The 24930-nt window shown below is 41.6% G+C and overlaps 1 protein-coding gene across 5 annotated transcripts in view; it reads left to right on the top strand.

Annotated features, from left to right (window-relative positions):
• Nucleotides 1-24930, top strand: part of raraa (retinoic acid receptor, alpha a) — a 152211-nt gene that overhangs the window by 64683 nt on the left and 62598 nt on the right. For all 5 annotated transcript variants that reach the window (XM_061028778.1, XM_061028776.1, XM_061028774.1 and 2 more), the window contains one exon: nt 2005-2639. In XM_061028778.1, the coding sequence (XP_060884761.1) occupies nt 2486-2639 (154 nt within the window). In that variant the 5' untranslated portion in view covers nt 2005-2485. The remainder of the gene's footprint in view (nt 1-2004; nt 2640-24930) is intronic.

Genomic DNA, 24930 nt, shown 5'->3' with positions numbered 1-24930 from the left:
AAAAAAGGCTGTTGAAGAGCACATGCTTGAGCCAACAATGCCTGACTACCACAGGCAGATCGCCACAACATGGTGACTATAGAGTGCTTTGGCAACAATCAATAAAAATAATGCTTCTAATAGAAAGCAAGCTCATAAAAGCAGCTCTCCATCTGATAAGGATACATTTTAGAGCTCTGCCTACACTCCTGTACTCATGTAATTACTCATCTTTCCTATATGTAGGTATATAGTAGCCACATGCAGACACATTGTGCCCCAGTGGGCTCACTGAGAACCGCTCTCTAGTTGTTATTCTGTAATCAAAGCTAGTTATGGGAATGCAATGCTCCTCCAGAGACAAACTCACACCATTAAGTGAAGAGCACTTTTGAAGATTTTTATGCCAGAGTGACAGAGGAGATCGACACGAGAGACATGATGCAAGATTCGAAGAACCGCTGTCCCACCAGTGTACGACAAACCACCAAGAGGCCTTGCATTGTGTTTTCAAGTACACTTTGTAGTTCAGCTCCAGAGGGGATATTAGTGGAGACCTAATGAAGCATCAGTTATTCTGAACATACCCATTTGAGAGTTACCAAATGTACAGATAGAAATATCAAAGAGTAAAAAATGAATAAATCGGTGGAATCACAACAAATTCACAGATTGCTATGAGCTAATTCTGACTCATTAGAATAAGCTTGCCGCTATCAATGAGCTAAGCAGAACAAAAAATATTATTTAACATGGATCAGCCAAATCAGGCTGATGCTGTAACCTTTCCAAATTATGAGTAAATGTCAAATTCCTCGTCTTTACAGTCACACGATTGTAATCCAATTGACCTCCTATGGGAGATTTTGCACCAGAATGCGAGACAGACACTACATAATCAGAGCACCGGTTTAGTGAATATATTTTGGAAAAATGTCTTCTTTCCCTCCAGTAGAGATCAGAGACTTGGAGGATCTATGTGAAGGAATGTTTGACTGTTCCCTGTTCCCTGTTTTTCCCGCATGTGGTGAATAACCTGATGTCAGTTTTTCCTTTCGTTTGTCATCTATCTGTCCATGGCTGCCCCTCTCACCTGTCATATCCTGATGCTTTATGTACATCATTCAAGTGGGAACAGGCACACAAACATGCTGACTTTGACCCCTCTCTCTTTACAGGAGTTCATCCATGATGTCCTGTGTGATTCATGCTAGAGTGTCACATTCCTGTTCATGCAAAGACAAATTCCTCTTGCTTTTTTCAGCCCAGTCTGTGTGTGTGTTGAAGCTATTTTACGTTTACTGCAGTGCATTACATTCACTGCCTCTTAAAAGGGGTCATTATTGTTAAAAAATAAGTTATGTTCATGTTCTGACAAGTTGTTTTGAAGAAAGAGCCCCCCTCTTACTCTGTAGATATTGTGATGCCAGTGTACCATTTTCTGGAAATTGTGTTCTGTGGGTGTCTAGTTGTCAGTACCCTTGTGTGCGCTCATGCTTTCTGCAGCACTTACAGGTCTGTTTGTACATGTCTTGGTCTTAATTTGGAAGTAAACTCTGCGGCAGAAATCTCTAGTGGGCCCAGATCAGCGCCTTGGGTCTCACCTCTAGCTTCCGCAATGGGTATAATTAGCAAAGTTTTCCTTTGTGTTGCTCTCTTCATTTCTGTTTTGGCTCGTCTACTACAGTATTTGTTGTCTGTCACTGTTAATGAGCGTGCGTACAAGTGCACAAAGCTGCGAGGAGACATCACACACCCACTGCTCTTTTTGCAGTTTTAACACTCCATTAGATAATTAAGGCAGATGGGGTGTTTTTGTACCATTTCAGATGAGACATTACCATTAATTAGTGTCAAAAGGAAGGAAATGTTTTGCTCAAGATCTTAAGTACAAAGGGAAACAGTGTATTTATCTTTTCATTGAAGCACTTAATAATCCCCCTCTCTCTCTCTCTCTCTCTCTCTCTCTCTCTCTCTCGCTCTCTCTCTCTCTCTCTCTCTGTTTCTTTTTTTTTCCATGTGCAGAGGCTGTTTGAATGCAGACACTAGGAGGAGAGCTTAGCCATGTGATCAGTTTACGCTCCCCTGAGCCCTCCGCAGTGGAAGAGTGTTGCAACCACTATCGCCCCCATCACCACTATCCTCGCTCCTGACTGCAGTCATCAAAGTCACCTGTTCCTGACTCAACTTGTCCACTGTCTCCTTCCCCCGCTTCATCTTGGAGATAAGGAATTGTTCTTGTTTTCTAAACCGGCTTATTCAGGAATACCAACAAGATTTGTGTCTTGGTGACATCTACAGGAGTCATCTACGGACCCCAGCTCTCAAGTTTCCCATTCGTAAGGAGTTTACAAACTTCTCTTTTGGAATATCTACTCATGCAGTGCCCCTATGGGGAATTAAACCAGCACAGGAATCCACATTGACCCCATTTCAGCTGGGTCAGACCTTCTTAAGGTGGTTTTTCAGTGAAGTATATTTGTGACTGGAGGTGGACTACGCCATCATGGCTGGGAAGGGCAACCCTGTGCCGGGCCCCCACCTCAATGGCTTCCCCATGCCCACCTACTCTTACTTCTTCCCACACATGTTGGGCAGCATGTCACCTCCAGCCCTGGCAGGATTACCCCTCAGTGGCTACAGCACCCCCTCACCTGCCAGTAAGTGGACCTTTTCTTTTTCTCTGTGCTGAGTTATATTGCTGTTTTGCATTGTTAAAGTTGTTTTTTGAGTGACAGAAGGCGGGAAGGGAAGATTTATTTTCCTTTGTGTGTGTCCTAATTTACCTGTGAGGCTCCCTGCTGTGTGTGTGTGTGTGTGTGTGTGTGTGTGTGTGTGTGTGTGTGTGTGTGTGTGTGTGTGTGTGTGCGTGTGTGTGTGCTGTGAGTCTGCTGGTATAAAGACTATTTCATCTCATCCAGTTAAGATCATTCCCATTTGAAAGATGTCTGTGTGCTGGCAAACAAAAACACACAAATATGCACAACCATGTCGCCTCCAGGCTGTCCTTAATTTACAAGCCCCCCCCCACCCCACCCCCCCCCCCCCCCACCCCACACAGACACAGGCACACATGGAAACGTCAGCACGGATCACAAGGAAGTGAGGCAGGACAGCCAGAGAAGAACATTGTTTATTTTAGGAACACAAATTTGGCAAGTGTACCTAAAATAAATCTTCCAAAAAAACTATCATCATAGCAAACCTTCATGCTACAGCTCCTCTATAAAATCCTTCAAAAAAGCTTCAGAACTAACTTAAAGTTTTATTATCCAGTCAAACTAGGTGAAAGGAACTTTTTTTTTCATTAGAAAAGAGGTGCTGTTCTGTGTTGAATAAATGCACAAGAAAATCTGTTCAGCCAAACACAGTGGTGCAGACGTGTTCAGATCCTTGACTCAAAGCTTCAAGTTTAAAGGCAAGAAAAACTCTATTATAACTTTTGCATTGAAGATTTATCTTCGGCTGAAATACAGAAGTATTATCAGCACAGTAATTATGCTTTAAGAATACTATCTACATGTGAAGTTCAAGTGAACAACAAATCTCAATTGTTATGTGAAAAACAGTTAAAATGGTCCCGCTGCTTTGCTAGACTTTTCATCTTTTTAAAGTAAGAACTTGAGGACTTGAAAAAACATTTTTTGCAGTTTTTGTAGCAAGTCAAATCTGAACTTGCAAAGTTTTATTGTGTAATTATAGCTGACATCTTCCATGAGGAGGAATTTGAAATTAAATACAGCCAGAAAAAATAGTGGATTAAGATGCTAACAAAGAGTTAACAAAGTTAACAAAGAGTAGACTTCCAATTTAAAGTATAGACAAAAACACTAAGGCCTTTCATCTACAAGCCTTCGTCAATGTGCAATTATTGAAAGTAAAATAGTTGCACATCCATAGTATGCCTGTGCAAGAGAAAATATGCAATTACATTTTTACAATATCTTTTTTCCTGAATCCAAAATACTGTAAATCAAATTATTTTGCAGGGATGGTGCAATTGCATGTGTGCCGCAGTCCAACTATATATAATATGTATAAAAGCTCAACCAGAACCCTATAAGTGCTTTGAAATGTGTTTCCTTCACCTCACAGCAGCCTGAGGAGCACTGGAAATCAGCTAGATAATCAATTAACCAGCTGTGCCAGCAGCACAAACCCTTCTGCACATGTGTAGTCAGTTAGTGTGTATTGGTGTGGACAGACCTTACACACACACAGGTTGGTGTGTGTGTGTGTGTGTGGGGGCAGCATATTGACTTTCTATCTGCTCGAATTTGAGTTGGCTTTTGGTATGGAGGGAAGTTAAGAACAGTTAGTGCTCTGCCCGGTCACTCCCACTTCCCCAAATCCAGATACCTATCCCCATCACTTCACCTAGAGAGGACAGGAGCACCCATCAGATTCCTCTTTTTATACTGTGTGTGTGTGTGTGTGTGTGTGTGTGTGTGTGTGTGTGTGTGTGTGTGTGTGTGTGTGTGTGTGTGTGTGTGTGTGTGTGTGTGTGTGTGTGTGTGTGTGTGTGTGTGTGTGTGTGTGTGTGTGTGTGTGTGTGTGTGTGTGTGTGTGTGTGTTTCTGCATATTTGTGCGTATAAGTTTGTGCGTCGGGCCTCCCTCCCAGTGTTTGCCGTGTGGGGCGGCAAGGTTCCTTCCCTTTCACATGGACAAACATTTCCTGGCGGTACACACCCTGGAGAAAAAGAGAGAGAGAGGGAGCAAGGGACACCACAGCTTCCTGACGATCACACACATACATTCTTAAACATAAACACAATCTTTGCCCTTCATGCTGGCTCACTTTCTCTCACACTTGCTCCTCATTACATGCAGATAACTGCAGGAATAATTCACACATGCTCACACACACTATTGTCTCTTTCCATATAGTTACACAGCTTCTTCTATTAACCCTTTCTGCCTTTTCTCTTTACCTCTCTCTTCCTGTAACCCATGTCTTTTTATTTTTTCTCACTGATTTTCACTCACATAAGCTCTTCAGCTAAACACTCACCAAACCCTATTCAACTCCAAGCAGTGACAGTGAGAGAAAAAGAATAAGAGAGGCAGTTTGTTTGAGGCTCGAATAGAGGGATGTACACAACGTTGATTGAAGGCAAGAGAGTGATGTTGGTCTTGAAAACGAAAAAAGAATGGAAAAGTGTTCAATGCACTCAAGTACATGTGTACATTAATGTACTTGTAAGCGTCCCTGGATTTATGCTCAGCAGATAATGCAGTTTGTCCTTGTGGAGACTGCTGGTTGATAATTATTTTGTCCAGAACAACAGTTTTGTCCTTGTTATTTTAGAGCCTCTCTTTTCATACGACAATACGTTTCAAAGCAACTTAAGTTTCATCTTCATTAAAAATGTTCTATACCAAAATCTAATCTTTGTTTTAGACTTGACTTGCATTAAGGTTTCCAGCATTTTAGGTAATTGGATTCCTTCTTCTGTGGCAGCAATGTTGAAACTTGAAGAAGTGTTGGATTTAAACTTTTTCCACCTCATCAGATCTTCTTGGTACAAGACCACCTGTGTTTATTTACTCTTACTTGATCAGTGTGTAATCTAATTGAGTATGATGCAGTTATGAACTGCATATGTGAAAGGGTGTTAGTATAGGTCTCTGCAGCAGATAATGAACAGGTCTTGCCTTTCCGTTTTTTTCGGGCGTCTCTTCTCTTTGGTTTCTTTCTCGCCTGGTCTCTATTTGCATACATCATCCTCCAACTGGTTCTCAGAACTGTCCGGCTCATCTGCTAGGCCTTCTTTAGCAAACCACAATGGACCAATTATTTGGACCAAGCAGAGCATAAGGGTCAATCAAGGCCTACAACTCACACACACACACATACATATTCTCTCTCTCGTTCTCTCTCTCTCTCCCCCCCCCCTCTCTCTTTCTCTCTCTCTCGCTCTCTCTCTCTTTGGGTCCCTGCAGCTCTAGCCTCCTGGGTTATGTCTTCACATCACATTATCTGAAAATCATCAGGTTAGGTTACGCTTCGGAGCAGATCAGTTGCAGATATTGATATTACATTTATCGCCCGCAGCTTTATTAGTTAACTGAATATTATCACCACCGATTGATCACACTAGCATGCCCTCAAACGTGCACACTGCTGTATTAAGCATAGCCACATCCAATGTTCTCATTACACGCACTCTCACACATGCACAACTTTCATTAGTGTTTTCGATTAAAATCCCTCGCTCCGCACGTCCGTATGAATATGGAACTATCAGGCTATAACACCCCAACTATTGATCCTGTTATTATCATTAAAGCCTTCCACTGCCTGTCATCAGCTCTTACACTGTGCTATTACATTAGTGCTGTGTTATGAGGGACCATAATGAATGGAGCCGGCTTGCTACCTGCTGCCACGGCGGACTAATTGGCTTTTTCCCCACAGAGCGCTCTTGTTTCAGCAGTCGCAGTAATTGCTCGGTGCAGCAGCGCTTCCTCAAAACGGCTAACACACACACACACCAGCACCATCTCTTAGCAGGCTTTTATGGCATTTATTAATGTGCCTTTTGGTCAGAAGGGTAAATATGAAAGGATGTTTTCAGACCTCAACATAGCTTGTATTTGTGTGTGTGTGTGTGTGTGTGTGTGTGTGTGTGTGTGTGTGTGTGTGTGTTTGTGTTTGTGTGTGTGCATGTGTGTGTGTGTCCTGAGTGCGTTTGTTTGTGTGTCATCTAAGTCAGTGCATGGTGGAACAAACTGACCAAGGGTAAATAAGTCTATGGTAATGTTGGGCAAAGTGTGTGTGCTGGTTTCTGGACAGACAGGTGGTTCCTCTCTGCCCCGGTGGTCTGCAGGAATCAAGGGGGCATGTCAGTACTCTCCATGGGTGGCAAACACACGCACACACATGCACACACACACACACACACACACACACACACAGCTTGTGAGTTAGAGATGAGGATAATGACGGTTAGAAACACTTGCGGTGTGCTCCTGTTTGGCCACAATCCAGAGTGTGTGTGGATACAAACACATAAGCTACTGACTGCAGCACTTTTTTCTGCCTGGCATTTGGCCACTTCAGAAACACACATACTCACATGGACAGAAACAGTTCTCCTGAGGGGCCAGTCGTCATTATTGAAATGCCATTTGAGGGTTGCCGATACTCTGGCTGCTAGGAGGCAGGCGTATTAAACAAAGCACATCCAGCATGGCTGAGTGGCTCTCATTCAGCCCGGTTTTACGATGTTGTTAATGAACTACATAACTCAGGGAAGCAGGAGAAAAAGAGGAGTGTCCTATTCTTACAATTCCAAAGAGTCAATTTCCTCTCATGCTACCTAAAGTTCCTTAAACATCTGTGATAGTTTAATCTTCTGATGTTTTTAACCTGTTTGCAAAAAATGTTTATTTTAAATAAAGTAGTTGTACGTTTTTTGTTCATCGTAGTTTAAAAATGAGATATATTTCTGAATAAATGAGTTGGGGTGGGGGGCTTGCAGAGAAAGGGATGAGCAAAGAGAGGTAAGAGGTTGAGCGTAAGCGAGGGAGAGAAGAAGAGTTTTTCGCGGTGAGATGCATCTGTGAATGCAAACAGCCGGGATTTTTCTTATTTGGAGTTATTTGGAGTTTCTCCTGCCAGACCCCCTCCATTTGTCTGAAGTTAGTCAAGGATATTATGAGGAGAATTAACCTTGTGCGAGTGGGACGGGGTGTTGATGTTTACTGTTTTCAGTTCATCAGTATGTTTTTCTCTGCTCTTTTGTTGATATTGTGATTCTGTATTACTACACAGCACTAATTTAAAGGCAAATCTTCTCTCTAAAACGTCCGATAACGGAGTTTGTTGCTTTGTTTACCTCTTCTGAAAATCTATTTTCACGTCATGTCTTGCTCACACACACACACACACACACACACACACACACACACACACACACACACACACACACACAGGCTTTGGCAGTACAAGTGTCGCCTTCCAGCATCATGTGCCAAAACAGCAGCTACCTATTCCAAACGGGGGATCCCACAGGAGAACCCATCACCCTCTTTTCTGGCCCTCTGGCCTCCCCTCATATCTTCCTTACTCTCTCTCTCTCTTGCCGTCCCACTCTCTCGACCCCCCACATTCCTGGGTCACTACTCTTTCTATGTTGGTTGTCCTCATTTCCTGCCTGATCAATCCTCCTCTGTCCACTCATCTTTCTTCTGTCACACCTGATCATACCTCCGCACTGTCCTCTTCCTCTCTCCCTCTCTGTCTGTTGTATCCTTTTTTTCCTATCCCCCCTCCCTTTTCTCCACTTTAGGACTTGACAGAGCTATCATTACCCTGCCACCTATTTACTCGCAGCCTGTTATTTTCCATTTGCTTTGAGGGGACCTGGGGCCAAATCCCTGCCCAGAATACTTGATCCTAACCACAGGATTTATCCCCGAGTGGCTTGGCAAGTGCAGCCCTCTTCCCCCCCTCTTCTCCTCACTCGCTTTCTTTCTATATCTCTTGCTCTCTCTCATTTTGTCCGTCTTTCTATAGGTGTTTTTTCTTTTTCCATGGCCGCTTATGCAAATACAGGCACTTCTTTTCAAATTGCTGTCTGCCCATAATCCCATGGATGGCTCCATTTTCAGAGTGCCACACACACACACCAAACACATGCACGCTTGCACAAAGAAAAGTAGAATTCATCACACACTCTATTAGAAATACAAGGACACATGCTATCTCTCATAAACATTCACACCAGCTGGCACATATATGCACACATATTAACACACACACATACATACACACACACACACACACACACACACACACACACACACACACACACACACACACACACACACACACACAAACATTGAGAGAAAGTCCTCCTCTGCAGCACGGCTGTTATATTTTGAGCAGCGAGTGCTTTAAGCTGCAGTCAGGCCGTAACAACTTCAAAACCAGCAGGCTGTCGCCAGCAGCCATGCAGCACTCAGCTGGGTAAACACTGGCATAATCTAAATCTCTCTGTGATGTGCCAGTGCGTGTATCTTTATTTCTGCGCTCTTCAAAAGCCCGAGAGGAAGTCAAGACAAGGGTAAAGCGATAAGAACTCCCCCCTTTTTGTCTCCCTCCCGCTCTGCGTCTTCTGTATCCTTTCCTTCAACCCTCTTCAGCACTGACCCCCTTCTTCTCCTTTTTATCTCCCCTCCCTTCACTCTCTACACACACGCGCACACACACACACACACACACACACACACACACACACACACACACACACACACACACACACACACGCGCGCGCACACTCATCTCTATCTTCTGTGCCCTTTTTGCATTACCCATCACATACAGCTATAACTCACTCTGCTGCATACATTCAAATGTCAATGATTCTCTCACAGGCATCATTCCTCTATTGTCCTTTGATAAGCAGTGGGGATGACGGCATCAGTTAAATATAGGACGTTACCTAATGGAGGAGCCAAAGGAGGGAGGAAAGGAAAGAAAAAGGAAAGGAGAGAGCCAAGGAAAGGTTCATAGAGGTTGAGCGGGTCGGCCACGCTCAGCCGGCAGAGTGATTGAATTATCAAGCAGAGCTTTGCTTGTTGTCCAAGGGGGTTTCAGCAGGGAAAGCCCTTTTCTCAGGGGCTAATGCGCTTTTTCAGCCTGGCACAATGGCTAGCTGTGTTGCGCAAAGGGGCTAAGAGAACTCTGTTGGGTTAGAGCTTATGAGGCCACCGGCTCTCTCCTGGCACCTCTCTAAGGGGCCCCTGGCCACACTTAACCTCAAGCCTGTCTGTTAGCATTAGCACATAGCCTCCTCAGAGTGAAAACCCACTGTACTGGTGGCAACATTAGCTCTCAGAAGACTGAGAATTTTGTCTTATTTGACAAAACAGTTCTTTATTTAGTTTTATTTAGTGGACATAATATGCAGTTAAAAAAGTTAAATCGCAATATATTGTATAGCAATTCTCAGCATACCGCAAAGTATTTAAAATGGAAATAATTTATGGTGACTCAAGTATGGTGATAATATCGTATCGTGGGGCATCTGGTGATTCCCACCCCTACACATTAATGTCAGTCACTTTCTGCCTGGGATGTTTCCCAGCTTGTTGTTAACATGCAATGGTCCGTGCTTTTTGCATTTGATCATGAACTAGCTTTTTGAATTAAGGCAGTTTTCTTTCTTTTGAGGGCTTTCATGTTCCACACAAAAGCAAACCTTTTCACACTTATTTAAATTTCCTGGAATTGAAAAGTATTTTTTTTCTCCTTAGATACTGAAAGCTTTAACACTGTTATGGTACTGAACATTGATTTTAATGTGATCCTTGAAACACTCTTCAATGCAGCGAGACAAAGCTTTAGTCCTTGTTATTAATGACATTTTTGAGTGTTTCTTGTTGTCCCCCTGAGTGCTTTTTAGTCTATTGTAGGTTGAACTTGTGATCTTTCAAAGTTGCAATAAAACAGTACCTATTGAAGATTCCACTGCAAGTTACAACAGAAATCTGAGGTCATCCAATAACGTTCAGCATCACCCTTGTTTTCTTACTTTTTACCTCCTGTCAAACAAATCTTTTTGTGGCTAAATTTGAGATCATTTATAAGGATTCAGATAGTATGTTGAGTGAAGATGGAAGAGTTAGAGATAAGATGAAAAATTCTCAATAAACTGTGGGGCTGTCTGTCTGGATCCATGAGCATGCAATAAAACAGTGTGTATAAAGGGCTGTAATTATAACTGATATAGAGGGTCTTGACATGTGCACTCAAGAAAGGATAAAAATCACTAAAACAACATTAAAATCAATCAAAAAAAAAAAAATCCATAAACAAATACCTTCTGAATGATGTATCCTGTCTGGATGTATGGTTGTCACCATGGTGACAGTCTATATTGTGAAATACATGACCCATACCAAAACCTAGGTTTAAGGTTAAGCTTCCATTGCAGATACTGATAATGATCAGTTTTTTGTATTTCTTCACATTATTTGATAATGGGCCTTGTGTTTGTCATCAGGGCCGATATCGGCAGATACCGATGTTCAAGCCCTACACCGCTGCATACCTTAGCGATATTATCAGTGCCTCTATTTCTTCTAAATGTAGTATTCAATAAACTAAGTGTCCTTTGAAGGTGCAGTTGATGGAGTTTTTCAATGATACTTTTTGAGTCAAACTTTCTTTCCATGTTACTTGACCCCCCCTCCTCAAAATTATACTCTCTTTTCTCTCTGCAGCTTCCCTAGCTCCTCTTTTGTTCATTTTCATCCAGAACAAACAGCTGTTGAACAATTCTGCCTGCAGTGTAAAGGAGGCAATAACTCTCTAAACCCTGTCTCTTACTTCTGTCAAAGACACAAACAAAATTATGTCCCTAGTTTATTCCTTTTTTATACTGCAACAACCTGTTTGCAGAACAAATGTGTTTAGCCACACAGCTTTGCCCTCCATTTGTCTCCCAAACAACTGATGTACATTATGACTTGATTTGTCGTCTGATATGTTCGGTAATGTGCAGCAAACAGATGTTGACACACTCTCGCTGTCACGCCAGCAACCAAAACATATGCCGGGAAACTTGGCGGCCCCTTGTTGACCTCTTTCTCTTATAAATGAATGTTTCTGAACTACGTGACAAAAAAATCCAGGGATTCACCGCACAGCAAAATGACACAAGTATATGTGAAATACAGCATGGTAAAGCCTCCATAATTAATCTCCACCTTTGACCCAGTGTTGTGTTAGATGGATTAAGAGTGAGGGATTTTCAGGGTTTATGTTACACACAATCTGTTGATGGTTGTGAAACTGGTCGGATTCTCAAGGAATTCCTCAGTCATTGACATTGACTGATCAGCTGATGTCGAGATAAAATCTCAGGACTTTAGCTGGAGCATATAGATACCCTCACAAATTCAAGTGCACAAAGACTGAACTGGCACTGACTGACAAAAAATACTTGTCTTTTATCTCAAACACACCGTTGCACAAAAAGAATTGTGCAAAATAAATATTTTATCCAAATGTGAATAGTGGGAAACCTAACAAATAGCTAGTTTTTCTTTGCAGTTCTTGTCTCTCTTTGTTTTTGCAGCTTACACAATACACATTATGACGAAGATTCAGCACCACAAAATGACACAATGATTGTCGAGCTCTTTGATGAGCGGCTTGTTTTGTCAGCACATGTCCCATAGCGAGGAGGAATATGTTTTGTCATCAGAAATTCTCTCTTGAGGGTCACGAGAGGCAAAAACAGACACTTACTTTTCAAAGGGAAACATCATCTAGAGCTTGACTCATTCGGCTGATATGGGCTGATCACAGATTTAACTGTATTGAACCATCTGTTTCTCCTGAGTATGTGCTTGTTTTAATAAATAAAAAAATCTACAAATTATATAATGCAAAAAAACAATGCTTAGGAGTCTATTTTGCAGGCATATCTAGAGGTGAATTTTTTTTTCTCGCTTTTGCTGAACATTGTCGCCTTTCAGGTTAATAATTGGACTGTAAACAATGCAGTGCACATGAAAGGAGATCTAGGTTAGAAGTTAATTATGGCTAACTGCTGGTTACTCCTGAATTACAGAGAAGTTGTTCATCATTTGCATAGGCAAATTTAGCTGTGAGATGATAGCTGATTGGTTCTAAGATTGTTCAGCGTCTGATGTCAAATCGGGCTTCCTGGCGTCATACATGTTCACAGGCTGATCACTATTCCAGCTTAATACAACCTGGGTTTGAACTTTCTGCCATTGACTGAATTGCAATACTGTACACCCACATACCCTGCAAACCTACAGTGAAACACCAGGACTAAAACATTAAAGAAACGAGCAGTGCTGAATGATCACAAAGAAGGAGATAGAGCGTTGCTGCATACCTAAGGTCAAACCCAAGACCTCCCGCTCCGACCCGAAGACCCCTCTAATCGCTCATTCTTTGAAAGAAAGAGACAGAACGGAGGTGGAGGTTAGGAAGAGGCAGAGAAAAGATCAAGAGAGCGAGAGAGGGAGGCGAGTGAATGAGGGAAGTGGGGGGGGACCCTGCAGGCATCTTAAATCACAGCAGGCCCAGACATAACCTTCACTGAAGAATCAGGAGAAGATTCACTCTTAAAACAAATGACCACTGAGTCACTGAAATACCTGCAAGGTATGGGGAGGTGGGGGGCTCTATTCATGTGTATCCAGCTGTCTGTTTGTTTGCTTTAATTTTGCAGATGCTGTTTCAATTGTGTCATCATTTTGTTTCATAAAGTCATGTTTATGCCCCAAAGTGAAGGTAAAGCATCTCTGTTTACTGTTAACACAGCACGAGAGAAACTGAGGGAGGGAGAGCTCAGGTGGTGCCAGAGATGGGATTTCGCTGATTCAATATTTACTCATCAAACAGAACTATTTCCTGTAAGCACTTGGCCTTACTCTCGCTCTCACCACCTCCTTCTTTTCCCTCTCGATCTACTTGTGTTTTATCTCTTTCTCTTCCTTCCTTTTTTTCACTCCCTTTGGGCCGCCGGACGTTGTTGCAACATCGTTTCTGCAGAATTTGTTTTCCCTCCCTGAACCCCGTCGTTTTTCTTTAGTCCCAACATCAACTTTTTCTTTTCTTCTTTTTCTCACAATATCAAGCCCTTCTTCTTTTTCTTCCTTTTACTTTTTTGACTGTGCTTTCTGTCTCAATGCTGCCAATTCAAGAGATAATTGAGCCAAAATATCTGCTGTAAACCAATGATCAAGCATGAGTGAGTTGCTTTAAATACAACACTAACTGAGGTTCCTGTGGTGTGTCAGACAAGCAAGTGTGTTTGAGCATTTGAATAAGTCCGGGAAATGCCCACGCCTTTTTTAATTTTCATCATGTGAGTTTGTCTTCCTCTGTCCCTGTGGGTTTGGCTTAGAGGCGATTGTACAGTGTATTCCTGAGAGCGTACACACATAAACCACATCATGTTTTAGTTTCTGGAGGGCTGTAGCTGAGTTTTCTGGTGGGAAACACAACTATACAGCCTCTTTTACTCCCACCACACCCCCCCAAAAAAACTGAAGAAAGGAAAGGCAGCCCTCTGTCCTGGCAGATGTGCTGTCAAAGCCAGCGTCTTTCAGCCTGTTTGAAAAATAGCCTTTATGTCAAAAGCAGCCTGCTTGGACTGAAGCAGCACATGGAAAGTAGTGGAAGAGCTCCAGGGGAAAACGTTTTGGAGGGGAATATTTTAAGTCTTTATCATGAAGGTAGTCGTCTGTCTGTCAACACATTCGCTGTGGGTTCTTGTACTGTGTGCCCAGAAGCTGACGTAGTTTTCCCTTTTTGTGCTCATGCGTGTTTGAACATCTGTCCATTTCTCTCTGTGTGTGGCTGTGGATTCAAAACCATCCCACCCAAATTTGTACTTTTTGGGAAATGTTGCTGTAGCTGAATGTTAAGAGAGGAATATAAAACCTTGGATAATCATTGACGTCTCTTGTTTGCTCCTGGACCTCTTAATTATCTTTCCATGAAGTATTTTGTTGTGCTCCACTCTCCGCTTTAAGCTCTTGATGGAGTTGCTTCTGCATTTTCATCCACATGTGGTAGACTCTCTTTGGAAGTAGTACTTGTTCTGTTCCATCTCAACCTTTCCTAATGACCACGTTCTCATGTAATGGGCTTTTGGAACGAGTACAACATAGATAAGTGGTAAGCACTTCAGTTTGTAAGACCAATTTAGTAAAGCTCAGCTAGCCTCTTAACAAGCTGCTCTCTTTTTCAACAATGGGATGTTTTAATAGGATAGATGCAGTTTTCATCCACCTATTCATCCTTCTAGACATGGCCCTATAAATATGCTTTTCTACATCTTTTTAGAAAAACATCAACTGACAATGGAAACAGCATTGAAAGAGACTAACCTGACCTGAATGAGGAACATAACAAAGTTGTTGACAGTCAAAAGAAGCTTTTCTCTGGGGGCTTTGTTTGCCAAGTTTAAATTAAAGCAATGGTTCAACATTTTTGGAAACTAAAGTTGGTATAAAAAAAAAAGAATAAAAGACAGATCTGTAATGTGCAAATACATTGTTCAATTTGTGTTACGAAAATATGACTTGTGCAATGTTTTAGAATAAATCAACATATGTTGATGCGTGCATATTGTTAGATAGATAAATAGTTACTTTTTTGTCATTGCATTGAAATTTGGTTTGGCAGCAATCCCCTCCATAGCAAGTGTGTATATGCACCCATATTCATTCATAGGTTCACCTTGTACTGTGTGATATAAAAGTAACATAAAACCAAAATGATTTCATGAGCTGCTAAAGCTTACAGTAGCTATAGTCAGACAAAGTGATGTTTTTTATTTGTTAACCTCCTATCTCAACCATTGTTGTATTAACCAAATAAGCTATACAGAAATGAGCTGAAAGCTAGCTCAGGCTTCATCTGATTGGAAAATTGTGTGAATTTATGGCCGATGTACACAGGGCTCCATCTGATAGGTCAAATGTGTGGCATTGTTTTGATTATGATTACAATCTATTGCAAGCTTTTCACTGTACATTCTCACATTGCCACGATAATAAAAATTGGATTATTTGAGCTGACCTAATGAGACTAGTGATACAACTCACATGTGTGCTAAATATGTAAGCTGTCACTTATAGCTGTTTAGCTTTGCTTAGCATTAAGACTTAAAATGGGGGGAAAACGGATAGACTTGCCTAGACAAAGGTTAAAAATCTGCTACAAGCGCTTTAGTTATCATTAATTGCCAATGCAATAAGTTCAGTAATTAGTATCCTAAATCTGTCAGCAGCTGCCGACATATTTATCAGACAGATATGAGAGTGGTGTTCATCTTTTCATTAAGATGTCAGCATGATGGCTTCCCAAATTGCTTTCTCCTAAAAAGGGTTTCTTACCAGCAGGGACTTTTTTTTATGGCGCCCTTGTCAGTTGGGAAGGTTTATTAAAAAGGCAGTTTGTTTGCAAAAGAGGTTTTTTTTTTAAATATGATTTTTCCATCCTCATTGGTAGCTGCTTTAGTGTAGCTAAGTGCAAAGTCCCTCACAGAGCCGTTACTTTTGTCAGGAGTATAGCTCAGGTGTTGTGTTTCAGGACTTTGTGATCACAATGGAAGGAATGCTCTCTCGCGCATAAACTCAGACACACACACACACACACACACACACACACACACACACACACACACACACACACACACACACACACACACACACACACACAAACTCACACACTAATAAACTGATGGAAGTTTGCTCTTCACTCTGCAGACTTCAAAGCTAGCAGTCCCTCGAGGAACTTCAAACGCTGGGGAGGCCATTAAAAGACAAAAAATATTTTCTGTGAGGTCGTGATTTATTTGATTGAAAAATGAAACCATGAACCCAACAGACATTATTTCTCCTTCTCAAGGCCTGCTTCACCAGGCACAACTTAAATAGTTACCAGGTGGGAATCCTCTTACGAGCAGAAAGACTCGACCTGAAGAGTCACGCCATTTCTTGGTTGCTCTTGTCTTCAAGCCTCCACTCTTACTACGTAGCCCTTTTTTTTCTCTGTGTATTTATAATCTTTTTTAAAACCCTTAAAATTGTTACGTTGTAAATGAAGTCCATCAGTCAATGAAAAAAAGACTAAAGAGATCAAACCTGCTGAGTGTTTGAAAGTTAAAAGGAGCCAGTGAAATTGAAGTCCCTGGTAGAGTGACGGACTTGATGGAGTGTGTGTTATGAGACAAAGAGTGACAGGTGTAAAAGGAGGAACCGAATTCAGAGAGTTGAGTGGAACATTTTTGAGGAGATGAGAAGATTGAGGAGGAGAGTAGAGAAAAGCAAAAAGAGATAAGTGTATGATATATAAGATGGAAAAATGGCAGAAAGGAAAATCAAACTAAAAACTTTAATATTAAAGTTTTTTTTAAAATTCCGATGGTGCTTTTTGCCTAATAATTGAATTTCTAAAACAAATAAATGTACTTTTCCTTTTTTTTTTTACTTAAATTTGTCATGTTCCCACAAAATCTAACAGTAATTCTGTCTCGACTCACCATTTTGCATCACTGGTCTACTGAAGTATCAGGGGAAATATACGCAGGGCTATAATTCTTTCAACAACCTTACTCATCATGTAACACAACTCAAAGTATCTCAAACCTTTTAGGAATATGTTTTACTCTGGTTTTTGTTCAAAGGAATTCTAGGAAATTAAGGAAACTGGAGGGACTTGGGTGCACACCAAGAATGACATCGCACATCATAAAACTGATAGCAGGTTGCTCTGAACATTTCAGATGATGGTTTTTTTTCAACATTGGGATCTTTTTATCTCAATTCAAATTCAAATTCAAATAACTTCATTTGTGTAAAAGAGCATCAGTACGCATACAGCTAGACACAGCAACAGCAGAAACACACCACAGAAGTGGCTCTATTAAAAGCATGATAAATAGGTCATAAATAATTGTTATGAGCGGTTAAATGAGTGGTCTTAAAAATAAATAAGAAATAGATCTGTATCTGTGGCCTGAGGGGAGACGGTTGTAGAGATGGCAGAGTGAGTGTGTGCTGTCTGAGGCTATGTGTTGTCCTTTTAGTTTTGTTCTCCTGTTGTAGATACTGATCAGTGGTTCCTGCTGCTGTCCGATTAGTTTGCTGCTTATTGTTATGATCCTGTTTAATGGGTTACGATGAATGTTTGACAGAGACCCAAACCAGGCTGTGATGTTAAAGGTTAAAACTGATTCTATAAAACATTTGTAAAATGCTGTTAGGACTGATTGGTGGACTTGAAATTTGCGGAGTTTTCTGAGGAAGAAGAGGTGCTGCTGGCACTTGGAGAAGATGGATTTGCTGTTGGGTTGGAAGGTGAGCCTGTGATCAATTATTGTCCCGAGGTATCTGTATGATTCAACCCTCTCTATGGGCTGGTTGTTGACTGACAGAGTGGGGATGCTGTTAGGTTCTTTCCGGAAGTCAACAACCAGTTCTTTGGTCTTTGAGGTGTTAAGGTCAAGACAGTTCAGCCTACACCATTCTGCGAAAGAGTCTATCTCAGCCTGCAACTGTCCCTCTGAGTTGGTGGTATCCATAATAACGGTGTCATCAGAGTATTTAATGTATGTTATTCCTGGGCTGGTGCTCCTGCAGGCATTTGTGTAAAGTGTGTAGAGAATTGGTGAGATGACAGAGCTCTGGGGGGTTCCTGTTGAGACTGTTTTAGATGAGCTGAGGTGACCGTTAACTCGGACCCTCTGGTTTCTATTTGTCAGAAATGAGAGGACCCAGAGGATCAGGTCCGGGTTGGTATCCAGCTCGAGCAGTTTACGACCCAACAGGTGGGGTTGCACAGTATTGAATGCACTTGAGAAGTCCACAAAGACTAGTCTAATAAATGACTTGGACTTCAAGGTGTGCATAGGCTTCATGCAGCAGAGTTAGAAGAGCGTCGTCCACACCCCTGTGCTGTTTGTATGCAAACTGGAGAGGGTCGGCATACATATTGACCTCCTCCTGGAGTTGAGAAAGAACAAGCCTCTCAAAGCCTTTCATAACCAATGATGTTAATGCAACGGGTCTATAGTCATTGTTACAGGTGGGATTGCTCTTTTTGGCTACAGGACAAACAATTGCTGATTTCCAGAGTGACGGGATTGAGTGTTCTTCAAGGGAGCAGTTGAAGAGATTGCAGAAAACACCAGCCAGCTGGCTGCAGCATGCCTTCAATAAACGGCCACAGATCTGATCAGGTCCTGGTGCTTTGTTTGTTTTTGTTCTCTTCAGCATTTTTTCTACTTCAACCTGCTTCAGTTCCAGGTTTGAATGGGAGAGGGTCATCGGGGTGAGTTCACCTATTAGCTCCTCTTGCTCCCGTGTGTAGTCAGTCTGGTCAAATCTGCAGTAGATTTGGTTCAAGCTCTCTGCCATATTGACACAGACTTCTGCCCCCCCATTAGTTATTGCTGGAGTGTTGGTAGGGAGGTCAGCCAGTGTTTTAACGCCTTGCCAGGCATCCCTGGCTTTTCCTTCCTGGAAGAAACTTTCAACTCTGTCCTTGTGAACTCTCTTGGCAGCTTTTATTTGTTTGTTCAACTTATTTTGTATGATTTTGGATTCAGTCCTATTTCCTGATTTGAATGCTATTTTCTTTTAATTCAGAGTGTTTTTCAGGGCTTTTGTGATCCAGGGCTTGTTGTTAGAGAATACCTTTACAGTGCTAGTGGGGACAATCATGTCCTCACAAAAGGTGATGTAGTGAGACACCACATCAGTTGCTTCCTCAAGGCTGCTCCCATTGGTCAACACCTCCCAGTCTGTGCAATCGAAGCATCCCTGTAGTGTCTCAACCACAGTCTGCTACACAAAGTTCCACTTAGGGCTTGTTGCACAAGTCAGTTATGTGAAGACTGCTCTGTGACCGTCTCAAACACCAAATGTACCGGCTGTATATCTTTTATCTTAGCTTCCATTCCTTAAGCCCATGGATGTACTTCTCACATTGTATAATTTGAAAACACAAGGACAGCTCTTCACTTCAGGGCGCGGTCACACTGGTCATCCGTACCGTGCCCAAGCACGCTTCAACCCTAAAGTCCAGTTCGTTTGACCAGTGTGACCGCTCCGTATCGTGCTCAGGCTCGGTACACTTCCTTGGCTTTGGCACACTTGGGAGAGGTGTGCTTCAGCACGGTACACTTCATGCACGAGCACAAGCACGCGGGTAAACAACACTGACAGCCTTCATTCTGGAGAAATCATGGAGAGTTTCATGTCTGTATCTGACTAACATGAAACAATATAAGACACAAAGTAGCTGTCATGTTCTCTGTGTTGTTCTCCGATGTGCAGCCGCGCGTCTATTTTATTTTTACATTTATTTATTGCTGTGTCTGATTAAAATGGCTTAAAATAAACTGCAAAGTCAGTAAAGTAGCTGTCATGCTCTCTGTGTTGTTCTCCGATGACTTGACTGCACATGACTTGACTTTTTCTCTCTCTCTTGTCCGCCTGTTTGTCAACTGAGCACACTTCATAATAACATAAAGCGTGCATATGTTGTATTACGACGTTGTACAAGAGGTAGTCCTGGCCAGTGTGACCGCGGGCTGTGCCGACCAGCGTGGGAATGGCGCAGCGAGGGGCCAATCATGCTTGAGTACGGCACAGTACAGATGGCCAGTGTGACCGCGCCCTCAGTCTTACTACAAAATGCATCTATTCATGATTTCTTGCTCCATCATCAGAACTGCTTTATTTATCCTTGAAGGTCGCAGGGGCTGATGCATGAAGAATAAAGAAAATTAAATACAAAGAAAAATAAGCAACGAATACAAGTAATGAGAAATATTCCTCTTCCTTTAACGTTCTGTGCTCTCCCTGCATCTGATTCAGTAGCAATAGAAAAGATAACTGGTTGTGAGGGACACATATTAGAGGGAGAACATACTTGAAAACCAATTACCAGCTGCTGCCAACCAGATTATTCTAGCATTCATCCTATTTCCTGCTAGAATTCCCATTTAATAGTCCTATAGGGTAGGAAACTATATCAAACAGTTATATTCGCTATGTAAGCTGTTGTCTTGCAGTAATACGTCATCAAGTATATATTTTCTTTACCTTTGAATACGACCGGATCTCCCTCACGAAATGTACTATACATGGTCTTTATTGTTTCTTTGCTTACAGAAAACCATGAACAGATGTCGAATGAAAGGCTGACAAGGCACTGTACTCCTTTCACCCGTAGATTATGAATGACTGAATATATGCTAATGCAAAGTTTTTAAATGATCCATAAAGTAAGCAGTTCAAATCCGACCTGTTGCTCCCTTCCCACGTCATTCCCCACTCTCTCCCTCCCGGATTTCTGACTCCATCCACTGTCCTGTCTCTAAATTTAGGGATGAATAATGCCCCAAGATAAAAACCCATTAAGATGAACTAAAACACGAATAAAACAAAAGTGACCAAACAAACACTGAGCAACAGAGCAGCGTCACTCATGTCCTACATTCATTCAACTTGCAGCCTGACCGTCATCAGTATGACTCATTGCTTTACAGTATAACAGTATTATAACTTATCACCCTAAGTGTAAGGTCAGAGGAAAATAGCTGCTGTGTGTATTTGGTGAATAGCATGACTAAAATTAACTTCCTGTTCAATCTCAACGTACTTGAAAGGCATGTCAAGATAGACTGGCCTTTTAATTCTTGGAGTACCATCTGCTTAAACACTTTCTATTACACAAAATAAAAGAAACCAATTGTACATCCAGAAATCCACTCATGCAACCATTGACGTGAGAATCGGACTAATCCGTTGAATTCAATCAAATGCAACTAATCAATGTTTGCACTGCAGTTCATACGAGGGAAATGTAACTGGAACGAAATGCTGGTTAGAAAAGTTTCAAAACATGAAATTCCAAGATACTGAATGTTGTACAGTTCTGGATTTAATTTTAAGAATTTTGAGGTAGTATTGAGGTATTGTCTTTGCTTCTTACTAAAAGGTTGTGTTGCTGTGTGTGTGTGTGTGTGTGTGTGTGTGTGTGTGTGTGTGTGTGTGTGTGTGTGTGTGTGTGTGTGTGTGTGTGTGTGTGTGTGTGTGTGTGTGTGTGTGTTTGTGTGCGTGTGTGTGTGTGTGTGGTCTTTGCTTTTATTAATGTGTTTTTAAAGCTCACAGACTGACATTTTCACCAACTTTTGTGGGTTCAGTGTATTGGCCACTCAGCACATCTTTGCAAATGTGTGTGTGTTCCATGTGGATATTCCTACTGCTCGTGTATGAGTGCTCCTGTGTTTTTGTGTGTATGCGGCCCTGATGAAATTGCGTCTCCTCCTCCTCCCAATGTTATCTCACTTCCTCTGGGCCCCCGACAAACCCACCAAACAGGGAGAAAATAGAGCGCTTTATTGGGACGCCTGTCAGGACTCCCCCTGGATTTATGGCCAACAGACAATGTTTATCACTCAGCCGAGGGACAAGGAGTAGAAATAGGAGGGGGAAAGGAGGGAGAAGAAAAACAGCATAAAGGAACAGAGCGACCCTATCCTTCCTCCATTTACATATAGAGACACTCAAACTGGCTGGAACCATTATTGGAAAAGAATCACTAAATAATAACACTGTTAACATCTTGAACACATTCGCAGGATAAACCATTGCCACTGGAATGTTTGTTGAATTGATCATGTTTATTGTTCAAGGTTTTCTGTAAACTAATTGCACATTTTTGCTTGTGTGCAAAAGAATAAATTCATTGGAATCAACTTAATTTATGTTCCTGTGATTGATCAGGAACGCATGGTGACAAGGTGCTAACAGAGGGCTCAGTCACGCTCTTTTGCATGTAATAACCAGCAGTTGGGACCTATTATTATGTTTGATTGCTTGGAACGGCTTTCGTCCACTGCATTTTCTTTCCACTCTTGTGTTTACATCTGTAATTTGGAGTTGGAAATCCTAGCAAACAACTGAGAAAATGATTGAGTGCTGGTTTAATGTTTACGTATTCCTAAATCAATATTGTAAATAACCTAGAGACGTGCTGTGAAAATGTTGTGTGTACTGAAAATATTCTTCTAAACAACCTCTCAGAACCTGACTAAGATAAACATGCAGGCTCTTTTGTCAAATTGGACCGGCTTGCTCTACAAGCTTTTAAAGTACATTTAGATGCTTCAGTCAGATGCTTCTCACCACGACACTGTTCCATTTTTCCTTAGTATTTTCAAAGGTCTATTTTGTGTGTTACCCTGAATGTTTACCCTCATTTCTAGTTTTTCCTCACGGCAGTAGAGTACACAAATGCCATCTGTTCTGAATCATAGGCTCTTTATTTGCCAAGTAATAGCTGTTATATATCTCTGTACCAGATCTGTTGCATCTTGTGGATGAATGGAGATTGCTAATATCAAGGTTTTGAATAGTGTGATCAGCTCAGGATTTAGTGTCAATTCACACTATCCACATGCAGTCAAATAAATGCATACACTGACTTGGACACTCGACAAAATTTGGCAGAAACTTCTGGCCATGCAGACCCTTGTGATGATCCATAAGATATCACAAATCAACCAGAGTTAATGTGCTCCCTACATCAGATACGGTTTCATCTAGTGATGCCCTGTGTGGTAAAGGACGTAAACTTAAGGGGTAGAAGCATAGACTATTAAAATTGGAAGTAGTCATCCATTAGTTTCTCGTCTAGAAGCCTCAAGCTCGGCATTTGGCGCCACCATGTTGGTTTTCTGGAGCCAGTAGTTACCATATTTGGAAGATAGGTTTCAGTCGAGTTCTATTTGTGACATTTGCTGACTTGGGCTGTTTATCAAACCAAAGCACAAAAGACAGCTAAAATGCAGCTTGTCACCGGAATCTTGGGTGAGACAGTGTTGTTGACCATCATGTAACACATGACTTAAAGTCTTCTTGTCACTACCGTCTGCCGCAGTCTCTCTGGGGAAAGCCTAAATAATCCTGACACCTGTCGACAAGTTAATGTTTGATAAACACCGGACGAGCTTTCCCACAAAAGTATCAATACAATGATATTAAAATATCTCACTGAAAAAGCTGCAGCCCGACCTCTTGGATGGCCGGTTAGTGCATTGAACTGGTTAGTTTTTTTATCACTATAACTCTGCACTGCAACTTTTACGCTTATTTTTTAACTCTTTTTAATATTTTATTTCAATTAATTTTATATATTCTTTTTTTCCCTCTGTCATGATGCTTTTGACGTTGTGTGAAGCACTTTGAATTGCCTTGTTGTTGAAATGTGCTACATAAATAAACTTGCCTTGCCTTGCCTTGCCTAAACCACATGGAAAGTCATGGAAAGTGTAGTCCAATATTTGAATGAAAAAATACCAACAACAACACAAACCTGGCTAAAACACATTGACTGGGAGACAGACTTACCTGCGCTCATGTGTGACATTGTCGTACACACAAAAGTCCCAACTGAAGGGGGTTGAAAATATCTTCCCCATACTAATGTAATATTAACATAACCACATGCAAATCAGCTCTGCATTTTCATGTATGTATAAGATGGTTTCTATACTGATTAGAGCTCTCAAGAACTGCCCTCAATGTTGTGCTTTGCCTCTGGTCACTTCCTGTCAGCACCTGTGTGTCCAATCAGACTCAAAGCTGATCGTTTGCTCTTACTGACATTGTTCCCTTTTTTCTAGATCCTTGCTTGTGTTGAACTTACTCTCTGATGTATGTCGCTTTGGATAAAAGAGTCTGCTAAGTGAATTGTAGAATTGTAGAATTAATGTCACTCATTTTATGATTATATTATTCAGAAAATTATTGTGCCAGATTTTGAACCTCTTTCTAGCTTGTCAACCCTCATACTGCTCTATCTAGCATAACAACACTACGAGCTGTCAGCTTACTGAGCACTTACAGTTCAACAAAAAAATAAGAATGTATAATGGTCAGCATGTTAGCATAGATGCACCTCTGCAACATGCTAATTAGCAAAAAAAGAAGCATAAAAACATTAGCAGGAATGCCTCATGTCAATCCATCATGGCTGCACAGTGATAGACCACAATGATCCACAACACTGACATCATAGACAAACTGAGAAACAATTTATAAAAAGTCTCAGGAGAGAGTTAATCTTCCACCTCCCTCTACATTATCGTGCTATCCTCCATCTCTGTCTGCGGAGAGGATGAATTAGGAATGACACAGCCTCTGTACGGGCTTTTAGTGGAGGGGAAAAGGGGGAGGAAGGGAGAGAAGCGGGTTAACGGAGTCATTAACGCATGATGATTTAACCGGTTTGATTTAGTGCCGTGCTTCGCTTTTCTGGCATCTTGTGCTATCCTCCTGTGGATTGGAGGGGAAAGAGTTTTCTTTTCTTTCACAACATCCTCCCTTTCTTCCCCCCAGGAGTTCCCCTCTGTGCGCTCTTGTACAGTTTCCCT

The sequence above is a fragment of the Labrus mixtus genome, chromosome 21 (assembly GCF_963584025.1).
Source record: "Labrus mixtus chromosome 21, fLabMix1.1, whole genome shotgun sequence".
Taxonomy (NCBI): domain Eukaryota; kingdom Metazoa; phylum Chordata; class Actinopteri; order Labriformes; family Labridae; genus Labrus; species Labrus mixtus.
The sequence above is the reverse complement of the archived record's forward strand: the minus strand, read 5'-3'. Positions and strand labels throughout refer to the sequence as shown.